This window comes from Cydia pomonella, chromosome 21 (genome assembly GCF_033807575.1).
Source record: "Cydia pomonella isolate Wapato2018A chromosome 21, ilCydPomo1, whole genome shotgun sequence".
NCBI lineage: Eukaryota > Metazoa > Arthropoda > Insecta > Lepidoptera > Tortricidae > Cydia > Cydia pomonella.
In genome coordinates this window covers 6,227,029-6,243,282 of record NC_084723.1, presented here as the reverse complement: position 1 = coordinate 6,243,282, position 16,254 = coordinate 6,227,029, and the positions used below count along the sequence as shown (strand labels likewise).

Below are 16,254 nucleotides of genomic sequence, written 5' to 3'. Positions count from 1 at the left end.
TTTGTGTGTGCAGAAATACCTGATCCAGATAAAGACCAGGAACTTTTTCAGACGGTGTCAAAAAACATGATCCATGGGCCATGTGGCCCTGGATATATGAATTCACCCTGCATAAAAACTGATGGAACTGCCTCTAAATGTTCTAAAAATTATCCAAAGACATTTTGCGGAGAAACTAGAGATGGTACCCAAAATGGAGGTTATGCTATAATAAGAAGAAGAGACGACGGAAGAACAATAAAAAAGCAGGATTTCGAGTGTGATAACAGATGGGTGGTGCCCTACAATCCCTATCTATGTAAAAAATTTAATGCTCACATAAATGCGGAAATTTGTTCAAGTGTCAAAAGTGTGAAATATATAAATAAATATATTTATAAAGGTCATGACCGAGCAAAGATACAAATCACAGTAGCGCCACAAGAGCCCAGTGATCAATCGACATCAAGTAATGAACACCATGATGAAATTAAGGCTTATATTGATACCAGGTACGTTTCGGCTCCGGAATCAGTTTGGCGAATATTTGAATTTTCAATGCACAAAATGAGTCACACAATTATACAGTTAGGTGTTCATTTGGAAAACCAACAAACTGTCGTATTTACGGATCAGAATGTTCATGAAGCAGCAGCTAGATCAGCTGAAAAATCAACATTATTAGCATTTTTTGAACTAAACAGAACAATAGAAAGTGCTCGACAGTATCTTTACACTGAAATTCCGACACATTTCAGATTTATCCATGGACAGTGGCAACCACGAATATCTCAGTCAGCGGCTGATAAAGTAATTGCAAGAATGTATAATTATTCCTTTTCTGATCGGGAACGATACTATCTCCGGCTATTACTTCTTCACGTCAAAGGGCCGACTTGCTTCAGAGATGTTAGAACTTATGAAAATATTATTTACAACTCATTTCGAGAAGCTGCTCAAGCAAGGGGGCTCCTTTTCGACGATCAAGAATGGGAAAGATGTTTGGATGAAGCAACTGGTTTCAAACTTCCTCGGCAATTACGACAGCTGTTTGCGTTAATGTGCGTATTTTGTGAAGTAACTGATCCTAATGCACTTTGGGAAAAGTTTGCATCACATTTTATCGAAGACTTTACAAGATCACGCCCTGAAATATTATCCAAACAGTTGGCTTTACAAGAAATTGATGATACATTAAAACTCCACGGAAAGAGACTAACAGATTTCGGACTTCCGGAGCCAGATATTAGTGAAAATGATGTTTTTTTATCTGATTCCGTTTATGACTGTGAACTTGAAAAAGCAAATGGCTATGAAAAATACCAAAAATTGAACGCCGAACAAAAATATGTGGTCGATACAATACTAAACGCTGTGAATAATCCCACAGAGAGAAAGCTGTTTTACCTTGACGGCCCAGGAGGAACTGGAAAGACTTTTGTATTTACAGTTATTTTACATATTTTAAGATCTGAAAACAAAATATGCCTGCCCATAGCGTTTTCTGGTATTGCAGCAACTCTGTTAGATGGTGGTAGAACAGCTCACTCGCGATTTAAAATTCCAATTAATTCAGATGTAGATTCTACGTCTCATATGTCGTTAGGGTCACCAGCCGCTAAGTTATTGAAGGAAACTCATTTAGTTATTTGGGATGAAGCACCCATGACTAAATGTCATGATATTGTTGTAGTTGATCGACTCCTTCAAGATATAATGAAAAATAAATTACCTTTTGGAGGCAAAACTTTGTTATTCGCAGGAGATTTTCGTCAGATTTTACCAGTTGTAGTTAATGGGTCACGAAATGATATTATAAAAGCTTCAATTAAGCACTTTTCAATGTGGCCAAACTTTACTCAACTCCAATTGGCCCATAATATGAGAGCTCACGATGATTTAGAGTTTGCTCAATGGGTGTTAAAGGTAGGCGATGGATCAGCTAATGAAAATGGTGACGACCACATAGAACTGCCTCAGCGATGCATTGTAGATAATTCAATTGTAGACCATATTTTTGGTGTTTCCCTTAACACAAATGATTATAAAAGTTATTCAATGAAAGCTATACTTAGTCCTAAAAACGATGATTGTTTTCAATTGAACGACCAAGTTGTCGAGAAAATCCCCGGCCTGCTTAAAATTTATGAGAGTTCTGACGCTGTGGTTGAGGACGATCATAATGATGTTTTAAACTATCCTGTAGAATTCCTAAATTCTATAACGCCTGCAGGACTACCACCACACATTCTAAAATTAAAAGTTGGTTGTATAATAATGCTTTTGAGAAATTTAAACCCGACTGTCGGGTTATGCAACGGAACCCGTCTTATTGTTAGAGCGTTAGCTTCACGTGTCATTGATGCCGAAATTATTTGTGGTAGCCATGTGGGAACCAGAGTTTTTATTCCTCGAATTCGTCTCCAGCCATCTAACAGTCAACTGCCTTTTAAATTTAGTCGGCTTCAGTTTCCCATTCGTATAGCATTCGCTATGACAATAAATAAAAGCCAGGGACAAACTTTCGACAAAATCGGTCTATTTTTACCTAATCCTGTGTTTACCCATGGCCAGCTCTATGTTGCCTTCTCTCGAGTTCGAAGATTCGATGATGTAAAAATTCAAATTGTCAATACCACTGAACAAGGCTTGAAAGGTGATAAATATTTAACGAAAAATGTTATATATAGAGAAATTTTATGATAATCAACTGTGATGTATAATAAACAATATTCCTTTATAAGTACCTTTGCCAAATTCTCGGGTGAGTACTCATTATAAAATTACAATTTACATACTTCCTAATATATTTAGCCGATTTGAATAAAGAACAACAATTTTTTTTTATTGTTAAAATTAGTAATATAGTAGTAGAGAAAGAGACTGAGTGCTTAAAACAAAGAGGTTTACAGAGAATAAACCTTAAAAGTTATATGTTGTTAATTTATGTTAGTTTATTTTTAATTTTGATTTAAAATAAAAATTATTCGTGTAAAACTTTTGCAGTTTTTATTTACTAAGCTATACGAATGTAAGCCTTGCTTACCTTTAATATTCCTTGAGAACCGATGACTACTGAAATATCTGCCTATATTTTGTACCTAGATGTGTATCATGACTATCATGAGTCACATTTCACCCGAGCGAAGCCGGGTATTCATCTAGTAAATGTATAAACTCGTACTAAACACTAATCAATAAACAGGCCCTAAGGCAAGTGTGCACGCTCGTAGTCTTATCAGATAAAAATAAATTACAAGTTATCTCCGAAATGGAGTTAAGAAATTAGAATACTGGTGTCTTTGTGAAAGTTACTTAATTTAAGCTCAGAAATGCACCCTTGATATTATAGGAAAAAAAAATCACTGTGTATACTAAAAAAAATACCTTAACAAATCAAATGTGATGTTTTATATTGCTGAATAAGACCTAATCTTAAATCCAGTTGGGTTTTTATATTTTTTTTTGTATTTTTTCAGGTATTCGAGACATCAGTAACCCAAGACCAGCTCCCAGTCCTCAGCGGCTGGATCTTCGAGGCCCTCTGCCACCTGCTCCACGGCAAAATATCCCCACACCTCCTCCCCTACACCTTACTAACACTCCTCGTCTCCGCTTCGTCCACCCAACACATACGCAAGATCATTCCTCTATGTTACTACATACTAAGTCTAGGTTTCCATAGATGTGCTGATGTAGATTTTGGGTATTTTACGGATTTTGTAGAGTGTAAAGAAGGGATGAGTTTTAATGATAGGAGATTGTTGTGCGTGGTTGCAATGTATTCTGGTTTCAGTGAGGGGCAGTTGGAGAGGTTGAAAGAGCTTTGTAGTAGTAATGATTGTTTAAGTGAAGTTATGATGTGTTTGGATGCTTAAGAGGAAAGAGGACGGCCGATTCTCCATACAAACGTTCCCATTTTCCTCTCTGGATATTGATATTTTGTTTTTTTTTTACATAATAATAATAATAATAAATGCTTTATTGCACACTACAAAAAAAAATGGTACAAAGTATGTAAAGGTATAAATATGTAGGTAACAACAGGCGGACTTATCGCTAAACAGCGATCTCTTCCAGACAACCTTCAGATATTAGAGAAATGGCGAACGTAATCAAGGTAACGGGTGGTGCAAAAATAAAATAAAATACTAAAATACATAATTTGATATTAACCATAGCTAAGCCCCTACGTTTGACGTTTTCCGATTTTTGTATTATTATAAAAATTAGGAACGAAAAACAGATTTCATACAAAATTTTAAATTCTAACTCCTGAAATTATTAATAATTCGAAAAAATCAAACGTAGGGGCATAGCTGTGGTTGATATACAACAAATTGTGTCAAAATATTTTCAATAATGTTAAAATCCAGAGAGGAAAATGAGGACTACGTTTGTATGAAAAGGCGATTTCGCGCGGGCCCTCCACTTTCGTCTTAAGAAGTAAGTATAGCTTTGCGATCCTAACGAAATAACGGTACTTTTTCTATGAAATTCCATTTCGGGAGAAAACTGTTTCCACTAATCAAATCTTCGCAAATCACTTTGATTTTTGTCGATCGCTTCAGAATATTTTTTTTTGTATTGCTAATTTAAAAAAAGGAAAACCTATAAAACTAGATTTTTATTAAGTCAATAACATACTAAAAACATATGGAGAACGGATAATATTTAGAAGTGCAAAAACATTTTCTCTTTTTGTATGGACGTGTAGGTGCTATATTTCCCTCTTAAAGGGCCGAATTTGCTTTCATACAAACATAAACTTAACTGTCCATCAATGGACCTTATGCCTTTTGTAATAAGGTCCACCGATGGACAGTTAGCAGTGTGGACGGTACGCAGTGTGTTTTATGAGTAGTGTTTTTCATACACGTTGCTGAGTCGGTTTTCGAACAGCGGCGTGGCCGAACTTTAAGAGTCCATTATCGATTTTAGTCGCAAAAATGTACACCTTTTGTTAACTATAAGAAATAACAAGTACTGGTTTCTATTAGCACGTCTTGTTATCTTTCATTTTAATAAATTATTTTTTTGAAAACAGACTCAATTAGTAACGATTTTTTTTTTCTGATGGACGTTTAGGTAAACGCGCGTAAAGCAATGATTCTGCCGATCTTATTTGTAAATTTGGTAAAGTTGGGACTGCTAAAAATGGTAATTTTGTATTACACATATCCTGTACTTCAACTTTGATTAACTACATTTTTGTTATTATTAATTTGAAGAAGTGTAAATGAAAGTTAGACGAAATCAATTTTCTCCAGAAATTACTTCAAAACAAGTGTCAATTTCTCTGAAAATTGACTTAATTTCAACGTATTTTTGATACTTAAACAATCTACAACATTTGCCGAATCTGTTCTTATACATCATTTTGTATAATTTACTACCATAATTTTTTGATGAATTTTTAAAGATTGTCCCTTCTCGTCACCTATTACCGGGGACGCTCGGTGGCGACCTCATTATTAAAAGGCAAGATGAACAAACGTGCTAATAGAAACCAATACTTGTTATTTAGATATTACGTAACAAAAGGTGATCAATTTCAATGACTAAATCTATAAATTTTACATTTTTGCTCTAAAATCGTTACCGGGCTCTTATTGAGTTGAGTTTGGCCGTCTAACCAACAAATGGTTAAAACCGAAAAAATAGAACGAAATTTACTAAGTTAGCATTGTAACAAAATTATACTTAATATGGTTCATATGGTTCAAATTATACTTAGTATGGTTAGTTAATATGGTTCTCAAATTTAGATTAACAGTTTATAACATTATGTATTTTTATTATTTTAAAGTAAATAAACCCCTGATGGTAAGTATGGAGACTGCTTACCAGCAGGCGGGCCGGATGCTTGTTTGCCACCGGCGTAGTATAAAAAAAAATCTGAAGGTTAGGGACTGATTTTTGGGATGATACACTTAATTATATACCACATAATTTATTTTGATTATATTAACTTATTTTTTGCTTCTTCGTTCTTAATTATTGTTAATATATATATAACAAGGTGCCGAAGCGTCGGGGTAAAATGAAATTATAAATATTTAAAAACTGAATGTGAGAAATACTTTTTATTTTGTAAAAATGCATATTTCTACGGTACAGTCACGTCTGAAAATATCGGTACGAAAAATGTGCCAAAAATATGTATACACTACCTTAATATATGGGCAATAAAGTCGTGTGTACATATTTTTTGCACCGATATTTTCAGACGTGACCGTACCATCAGCCGTAAAAGTGCATGCCGACGTTATAGTACAAAATGCAATGAATGAAGTAATTGGAGTGAGGTTATTTAAATAGTAAGTAACTTAAAAATAACCGATATATATAGAAAAATACACGTTACTCTGAATGTATTTGTGTGAACGTAAATCAATCTAAACGTCGTTTTAGTGAAATATATTTTTAATAGTATAATATTTACATAATTTTAACTATAGTAACGGCTTCCAAAGCGATTCAGATATAGTTAATCGATTTTTTAATACACTAATCTTTTCTCCCTATCGCTCAATGTTCTAGAATTCGTAAAATATTCGATAAAAAGATCGAAGGAACATGGGGTAAAGTAATCGTCAATTCAAGCAAAAAACACTTATGTATATATGCAATAATTTTGTATGCTTATAGTAACAAACTTTAGATACAAACACAAAGATGTAGTGTAGATCAACCATTTATTGTACCATCGTATTTTCATAAAGTAACAATTTGGTTTATTAATTCGACTAATCGAAACATAGATGGCGCTAGTTTATATTTGTGTAAGCAATAAAGAGGAATAACAACTAACTCAGATCTCACCAGCTATGTAAAATATACATTCGTGTAATGGAAATAAGTTGCAAACTCGAACGAAGAGAAATGTGAGATGGGAACTTTCTAAAATTATGTACTTTGACAAGTCCTTTTAGAGACAAGCACTGTACTGTTAGTAGCCTTAACCTTGTATAATTTGTATATTTTATAGGAAATTATTAAGTATGAAATTATGTTATTTATCACCGCTTCAGCGAGAAGTAAAATATAATGAGATTTACTATAAATGTATTTTATTTTTCTCCTGATATTATTGACGTACGGTTCCCGGGACTCCGCGTTGGAGGGCCTGCCATCTGGTGGCCTAAATTGATAACATAAACTTGATATTTGATTACATTTACGATCGACATCGAATATATAGGGGCCGTGCGCGTTGAAGGGTCTGGCATCTTGTGGCCTGAATCGGAAACATAAACTTTACATTGTCACTATACGCCAACGTAAACGCTGCCCAGTTCACGTACAGTCAACCAATTTGAATCCTAGGCCACTATAGAACCTTGTCGCTTTAACTACTCTATACATGACATGCATCACTCAATAAGCACTGTCGTAGAAGTCATTATGACATGGTTCTATAGTGGCCTAGGAACCAAATTGGTTGACCGTACATTGCATGGTTAGTGCATTGCAGGTGCTGCCATCTTGTGGGCTAAATTGGAAGCTTAAACTTTACATTTACATTTCGCGCCAATAAAAAAGAGGCTCCCGTGATGCCTCCTACAATTCATGCACGTTCCCTACATATAGTCGCAGCCAGTGACCAAATATATCCCAACACTTTCATAAGACGGTTGTTATTCTTATGGCATAGAGAAATAAGTAAGCATGGAGACGCTTATTATTTTCATCTAGATGTCGACTACAGTAGCGTATTTATCAGTACCGCTTCTTGACACTAGATGTCATGAGTGTCGCGACTGACGAAGTGTCTTGACACTAGATGTCATGAGTGTCGCGACTGACGAAGTATTTTGACACTAGATGTCATGAGTGTCGCGACTGACGAAAAGTGTATTGCTCATCAATTTACAACTAATATTACAACACAAGGAGTTGAAAATAGAGTTCCGGTTAGCTGAAAATTTTTGAGCGTTCGTCGCGACATCTGTTGTTAAGTAGCAGTACTGATAAATCAGCTACTTGGCGCTAGATGTCTACCACAAAAATAAGCGTTTTTGTAAGAAAACTGATGTATGGAGTGAGTTCTCTATGCTTATTGTAAAAAGTGTGATGTTACGATACTTTTGAGCACTGTCCACTTTAACCGTCACGTTTTGTTACGCTTCGTGCTGTACACGGTCATGGCCCCGACGGAAGACCAGCGCTAGCCCAGCCAGGCTAGCACCATGCTGAGTCGGGCCCATTTCGTGGCTTATATGTTATGTTATGTTATGTTACCTACTTGTTGTTTTCTTTTTTTATTTTGCCACGAATTAACGCTCTCTACTATGAATTTTGTGTCGATTGTACCAATAAACAGGCTTCTTTGCTGCCCCCTTCAGATAACATTCTTTCCCTATACTCACAAAACTCCTAAAACTGACCTTTTGTGAACCTTAAGTCTATGTAATAAGGTTTATCTTATAAATTGCCTATTATGGCTATTTTCATTGCATTGCAGATAACATAGGGAACTTACGACATAACAGCTAATGTTTCATGTAGTGACGTATTGTTTTATGATTCTACATTTATGTTCCTTAATCACGACTATTCAAATAAAAAGTATTTCCTGACCGATATATCAGTATCTATGAGGATTAATCCAAGAGTAGATACGCTGCTTAGACAGACTTTAACGCTACGTGACAATCGTAGTGTACGTTTCACTAAAGTCATAGAGAAATAAGAAGTAATAGAGTGCTCACTCCATACATCAGTTTTCGTACCAAAATGCTTATTATTTTCGCAGTCGACATCTAGCATCGAGTAGCGGAACTCTCAGTACCGCTACTCGACAATAGATAACGCGGCAAACAAAAAGTCTAATGCCCCAAAAAAATTAGTGTTTCCGCTAATTTTATAACCAGAGTAACCGGAACTCTATTTTCAACTTCTACGCTTACTCTCTGCGAAAATAATAATCATTTTGGTACCAAAACTGATGTATGGAGTGAGCACTCTATTACTTCTTATTTCTCTATGCTAAAGTACGCTTATGTACATCAGCGATTGCGAGGCAAACAAATTTGTCTAAATAAGGTTAGTACTATTTGGATGTGCGTAACAGTGGCGGCTTCTTTTTATTACGTCGGCGTCCATTAATTACCTACGTGAGGTGCTTTCGAGGCTTTTTTTGACGAAAAAAATACGTGATATTTGCCGAATCTCGCCCTCCCCTCCTAAAGCCATCGCGTAATTAATGGACGCCCCCTTATCAAGACATGATTTTTTATCCCTTATGTTCCTTTTCAGTCGTAGCATTCGTCATGTATCGCATCTATAATAGCATACATCAATCGAATTATCAATAGATATAATTCCCATTATTAGTCATTATCTTGAGATAAGTGTCAGTCGGTAATATGGCGGTGACACGGCGCGGGTACATTTTCGGAGCGTTTCTGTCGGGCGTGTTAAGTGTGCTTCTGATTATTGTAGCCGTGTCCAGTGACAGTTGGGTAAGTGTTTAACAGCTCAATAATAAGCAATTAGCATCCTACCAACTATTGGCACCTTCAACTTTTTTTATGGACTCAAGGGATGCCTTTTTGCGAAAATAGATGTCAATGCACAGAAAATTACTGGTACTGAAAGGTGCCAACCGTTAGGTGGGTGCTGACATTAAAGTAGTTTACTCTGCATTTAATTGTTAGGAGCAACTTAGGAGTACTTACCTACAAAATAATAGTAACATTCAGCTTTTATAATGGTAACATTAACAGAGGCTGATGCTTCTGCGTACGTCCTATGACACTGGCAAGGACAGCGTTCCCGCGGCATACCCCTTATAATTGTCGAAAAAGCCTCTACGTCTTGGCATTGGCTCCGCGTCCACCTCTGAAATGTCTGGAACACCATTATTTTGTGAACGGGAAACACATTAATAAATAATAACATATTGCTTTATTTTCACCAATTTTTTTTTCATTCACTGTACAGTCACGTCTGAAAATATCGATACAAAAAATGTGCAAAAAATATGTATACACTACCTTAATATATGGGCAATAAAGTCATGTATACATATTTTTGGCACTTTTTTCGTATCGATATTTTCAGACGTGACCGTACAACTAACTGTTCCAGATAGTCTCAACCGCTTCAGCAGAGTTAGATGTAGCCGAGAGCGATATCCAATATGGGTTGTTCAGAGGAGAGCTGGTGCTTCGAAGTCTGGGGACGCCCACGTTCAATACGCTGACTAGTAAGTTTTATTTTTATTTTATTTGATTTCCAACAGGTGCAGATGATACAATTAATTACAAATGACTTGAATAATACAAACACAAACAATAGTAACTAGACTGTTAACCAAACCAAGGGATGAAAGGCACTCATTTCTGTCGAGGTAGTGTAACGAGGGAATGCGGTCTAACTGTGGTGGCGAATATAAACGCAGACGTAGATTTCTGATATATATTTTTTCTTCTTTTAGCAAGATCACACATATCGACTACTCTTGATGGTTGCCATCTTCCGAATCCTCGTCCTCGTCTGCAGATCTTTATTCTTTTATCAAGGCGATAGTTCTGAATTCAAATCTATAACTGTTGTCAGTTATCTTCTAGTTTGGCGCCCGAACGCAGTGAGAGCGTAAATAATCCGAGGCTGAAATGATACCTTTCATCAGAGTTAAACACTCTACTTTTCATTTCGAATACGAGTAAAAGTAGAATTGCATGTTTTAAAAACATGACTAAGTACGAGTATACTCACTGGGTTCGAGCACCAAACTACCTCCGCAGAAATGAGTGCCTTTCATCCCTTGGTTAACAATCCAGTACTACTATTATAGTATTTCTTGAGGGCACTATCAATTAACAATTTAGGTAAAGGAATTGTTATTTATGGAATGGGGAGTTAAATTCAGAATCCACTTAAAACCTAATATGAATTGGTAAACGTAGGTACATAGATTTTGACGATCCACTACAGCAGCACGCAGGAGATCTATCTTGACATTATTTTAAAATCTAATTATCCTAAGCTGTAATTATTTAATTTATGAATTGATATCTTATTGATTATATTCTTGTGTACCTGTTTTGACGATCATAATATGAATTATTGTAAATTGCCATGCCTGCAATTTATAATGTAATCTGTATTATGAAATAAATAAATGTAAATCTAAATCTATACCTACTCAAGCTACCGAGAGGTTAGTAATTTTAAAAACTAATTCAACCATAAATGTTTCAGTGACATGTCTTCCTGAGGAAAACGCGTGTGCCGTCAGCTGTAAAACTGAGAGGCAAGCCAGAGTTGAAGATGTGAGTTCAGATCAGATAGAAAATTAAAGATAAAGATACAATAATACCCTACTAAGAGGCATACAAGTATCACAAAAATAAATTAAATGCAAACCCTGATGCTACAAGAATGCAAGATGTAATCTTACCATTTAATTTTCAAAATCCTGTTTTTAACGCCAAAGGGCGGATAAGCCAATAACATGCAATTATTGTAGGTAAATACATATTCATTATTTACGTGCGTATAGGTATTTAACCTTGACCTTACTCTACAAAATCACATCTTTGCCAGGTTTTGTTTACCGAACGGCCGTTCGGTGAATCGTGCCCACGAGCTCTGCTACCGAATTCGTGCCAATTTTGTCCTTGTTTTGATTCGATGTTCATTGAAATTTCATCTTTATTTCACGATTATTTAGGTCGATATCAATCTGTATCATATTTTCATCACTTATTCAAACGCCAGCGCTTTTAAACATTTTTACATGTTTATGATACTACTGCCGATGATGGTCCTAGAATGAGATACAATAAAGTTTTTTATATACATATTTATTTGTTATGATTGTGACTGTATACATGGTGTAACAAAAATCTTCTATCATTTGTTTTTCAGGTTCGTGCCCTAGCCCAGGGAAATGCCCCTAGTCTCGCGTGTGGGTCCATTACGACCGTGCAAGTACTCGACCCACGTAAGTTGTTTCAGTTGTGATCTTTGCGGTAGGGCAAAACGCATAGAATGTGCGAGCTTCTTAATAATATGGTGAGGGACCTCAAACCTTAAATGATTTCCGTCGGGATTACAATCTATACCCACACACTAAACATCTGTTATACCACTTATGAAACCAGAGCAATGCGGTATAAAACCAAACGCGCATGTAACTCCTGCGGAGTTGCAGGCGTACATGCTACGGAGACTGTTTACCATCAGGCCGGGCCGTATGTTTGTTTGCCACCGACGCAGTATAGAAAAATAACCGGCCAAGAGCATGTCGGGCCACGCTCAGTGTAGGGTTCCGTAGTTACTCTTCCGTCACAATAAGCTAAACTGGAGCTTAAAGTATAGTAAATTGTTAACCAAGGGATCAAACGGTACCTTTCACCCTTTTTAACGGTACTTTCGGTACAAACAAATAGGCAAATTTGCATAATCAGTACCTAATTAAAGTAAGTATTTTTACTATGAAGGGAAAACTTTTGCGATAACTCAAAAACAGCTAAACTGATCATGTCCGCTATAGTTTTCATTTAATGTCTTTCTTCCACGATTTTTTTCATATTTTTTGGACCTATGGTTCAAAAGTTAGAGCCCCCCCCTCTAACTTTTTTTTTCTTTCGGAGCGATTATCGCAGAATATATTCACTTTATCAAAAAATGTTTCTTGAAAACCCCTATTAGTTTTGAAAGACCTTTCTAACGATATCCCACACTCTAGGGTTGAAGCGAAAAAAAAAATTCACCCCCACTTTACGTGTAGGGGAGGTACCCTAAAAAAAAAAAAATTTTTAGATTTTATTGTACGACTTTGTCGGCTTTATTGATTTATATATCCATGCCAAATTTCAGCTTTCTAGCACTAACGACCACGGAGCAAAGCCTCAGACAGACAGACAGACAGACAGACAGACAGACAGACAGACAGACGGACATGGCGAAACTATAAGGGTTCCGTTTTATGCCATTTGGCTACGGAACCCTAAAAAACGTGTCAAGTAATCCTACGAAGTATGTGGTCCGAGGTTCGTGTTTTTATGTATTTTTCATGTCACTTAATGATGTTACTGTAAATGTTGTATTGACTTGTAAAAGAGCCCTTGAGGCCTACATGCAGAATAAATTTTCGAATTTTGAATTTTACCGTGGGACCAGTGTCGTTACCACGAGTTTGACCCTGACATATTCGCTAGCGACTGCGTAAAGGAACTCACAATGTATCTCCCTCGTACTGACATTGGTATAAGCGAGATGAACTGTGGTTGAGTTGACTTAGTCGCTAACGTTTACCCGCGTGAAACTCATGGTGAGGGTAGGTATAGGGTGTATTATTGTCTTATAATATTTATTTATTTATTAACAGCCAACGAGCCAGCAGTAATTTCGTTCGGCTTCTACATCAGCCTGCTGGTAATCCTGTTCCTTCAGCTTCTATTTGCGATAATAGCAGCCGGCCTGGCCATCATCAACTCGACGAAGAACCCGACGGAACCCATGTTTGGGTTGCCCGGTAAGTTTAAACAAGAATTTTGCTTGTATATCTTTGAGGCGTTTCCTACTCTAGAGTAAGGGCGCTAATAGTATGAAGTTGGGTTCACGTCAATAGTGTTATTCAATAGCCTTTTCCAGGCCGCACCAATCTACAAGGTTTTCCCAAAAAAATCAAATATATTCAAATAAATCCCGCTTTGATGATTCATTTGAAGAAAAGTCACATTTTCCGGAAGTGCAATCTAATTTGAACTTTAAATCTGATGGCTAAGGTTGAAATTCTATTGGCGCGTATGTGGTCGATAAATCGTACTATGCCTGGAAAAGGGTTAAATTGTAGCCCAACTTTATAGTGTTTAATTATATGGGGTGTTTTTTTTTTTCAATATTTAGCCATAGGTACTCTGCGAGGTATATGTGTGAACTGTTGGTAGGACACACTAAATCACTTTTACCATAAGACCAACCCCGTATTTTTTTAAAATATAAACTATAAAAATAAATGGTCTGAATTGCTTCGAGAAAAGGATGGTACGGCCGTGCTTTTTTGCTCGACTTGGTGGGGGCACTGCCGTGCCCCCAGATTATAAACGTCAGTATTTTAAAAGTAAATCTCATTTATACCTTCTTGGTTCGTATGAATTATTGTCACAATTAAAAAAAAAGCTATAACTCCCCATTTTTTCACCCAATAGGTACCATGCCTTCCTGTATAAAATAAGATCTTTTTCGAGCAAGTGTGATGTAAATAATATTTTCATCACACTTGCTCGAAAAAGATCTTATTTCATGCAGGCGTGCTGAAGGACACAGACCTATTTTGTTCCCGCGAGAGTTATGGATTGTGAAAAAAAAAGCTATAACTCCCTAGGGAATTAGCTTTTTTTTTAAATTATGTCACTTATTCATACAAACCAAGTAGCATAAATGAGTTTTACTTCTAAAATACTGACGTTTATAATTTAATATTTTTGTTTATGTATATCCAATACTTACCCCCCTCGTTGCAATGCACTATTCTTTCCAGGCTGTCTATGGAGTAATGTAGTCGCATCAGTGCTAGGTGTTACATCATTGCTGATGTTCGGAATCTACTGGGCCGCTTCGGGCCTTAAGAGTCACCTGGCCCTTTCGTACATAGCGGGAGGTGACTACGCGTTCACAGCGGGGCTAGGATATTCTTTCTGGTAATTATTTATTATTTTTGGACTATTATTTCATACCACTTGATAATTTGTTAGCGGTTAGGATACCCAAAATAGCGAACAATTTCTAAGGTTAAAGTCTGTGAAATTCGAAAAGCGTCTTGCTCCATATGAGTACAGGCCGCGTAGCCAACATGCAAATCGCGATATTGTGATGCATGCGTAAGCTCCGCAGCGATCGAAACGCAACTGTCACTGTCGCACTAATGTGGAAGAGTGAAAGAGAGACACAAAGAGTTTCGCGACCAATTCATACACGAAAACCTTGGACAAGAAAATTCAAGGCCTCAGGCGCGAGGAGCTGCGAAAACCTGGTGTGGAGGATTTGAGGCCAAGCGGGGGTTCATTATATTCCTTCCTTCCTTATATTACTGCCTACGAAGCTGATGGTCCCGGGTTCAAATCCTGGTAAGGGCATTTATTCGTGTGATGAGCATGGATATTTGTTCCTGAGTCATGGGTGTTTTCTATGTATTTAAGTATTTATAATTATTTATATATTATATATATCGTTGTCTAAGTACCCTCAACACAAGCCTTATTGAGCTTACTGTGGGACTTAGTCAATTTGTGTAATAATATCCTATAATATTTATTTATTTTATTTTATTAATTTTATATTCGTGCGTAATAAACCTTACCTATCTTTAAGTAAGTAAGTAAGTAAATATTCTTTATTGTGCACCATACATTTAAAAATAGACAGGAAATGAAAAAACACGTAAAAGTTAGGTAACAACAGGCGGTCTTATCGCTAAGAAGCGATCTCTTCCAGACAACCTTTATCTTTAATTATTGAGCATTATTTAACTACGTGAAATTAAGTAATTTATACGATTGGGTTCAGTTAAAATATTTCAATTTTGTGTTTTCAGGCTACTTCTAGTAGCCCTGCTGTGTTCCATGATCAACGTAGGCCTCATCCAGCTCCGTGGTTATCTGCTCGAACGCGACCCGCCACCGCCCGTCATCAAAGTCGAAAACCATTCCGATGGAACCATATTTTTGTACTAATAACAGAAAAGGAATATGTCGGGGGCCGACAGGGTGCTCCTATTTCTGGAAACTGCCCTTTGGGCATCTGAAGCGAACGAGCCTATCCTACCTATCTGTTGGTTTAATGTGATTATATAAATAATAAAATATGTTATTAATAAGTTTTAAGATAAAATATTTATTTGATATAAAATAAAACCAATTCAATAAAAAAACTTTATTTCATTTATACTTCTGTCTAAACCTGTCATTGTAAACAACACAATGTAATCGAAAGAAATATTTAAAAATTACATCATAGATAAACGATATCGGCTGCTGTACTTATAAATGTAAATTATATTTTAGTGCACGTTTGAATTTTAAATAGCGACCCCCACAAATAATACGAGAACGACAGAAGACGATGGTGATGTCCCTTTCTGACTACTCTCTCAATTCCAAAGATATCTCGTGCCCCGCCGCGTATTCGAGCAGCACGGCGAACTTGAGCTTCACTTTGCTGTAGTTAGCCGTAACCCGATATTTTCGTATCAGGTGCACCAATGTCGTCTTCATTGACATCATTGCGTAGGTCTTTCCTGAAAATAATAATAATAAT

General features: G+C 36.4%; 3 protein-coding genes across 3 annotated transcripts in view; 2 read left to right on the top strand and 1 right to left on the bottom strand.

Annotated features, from left to right (window-relative positions):
• LOC133529468 (huntingtin-like) overlaps positions 1 to 7,046 on the top strand; it is a gene marked incomplete in the record, with an annotated part of 63,021 nt that extends 55,975 nt beyond the window's left edge. Inside the window, 1 exon segment of the mRNA XM_061867184.1 lies at positions 3,459 to 7,046. Coding sequence (XP_061723168.1) covers positions 3,459 to 3,857 — 399 coding nt within the window.
• A 1,839-nt stretch (positions 7,047 to 8,885) lies between these two features.
• LOC133529849 (uncharacterized) lies at positions 8,886 to 15,868 on the top strand. The gene is made up of 7 exons (XM_061867657.1): positions 8,886 to 9,446; positions 10,075 to 10,192; positions 11,191 to 11,261; positions 11,860 to 11,935; positions 13,325 to 13,471; positions 14,480 to 14,639; positions 15,533 to 15,868. Exons 1-7 carry the CDS (start codon positions 9,351 to 9,353, stop codon positions 15,669 to 15,671), a joined length of 807 nt encoding a protein of 268 aa, XP_061723641.1. The 5' UTR covers positions 8,886 to 9,350; the 3' UTR covers positions 15,672 to 15,868.
• The window catches only part of LOC133529887 (uncharacterized), a gene marked incomplete at its 5' end in the record, with an annotated part of 21,932 nt that continues 21,533 nt past the window's right edge, over positions 15,856 to 16,254 (bottom strand). The window contains one exon of the mRNA XM_061867689.1: positions 15,856 to 16,234. Coding sequence (XP_061723673.1) covers positions 16,080 to 16,234 — 155 coding nt within the window. The remainder of the gene's footprint in view (positions 16,235 to 16,254) is intronic.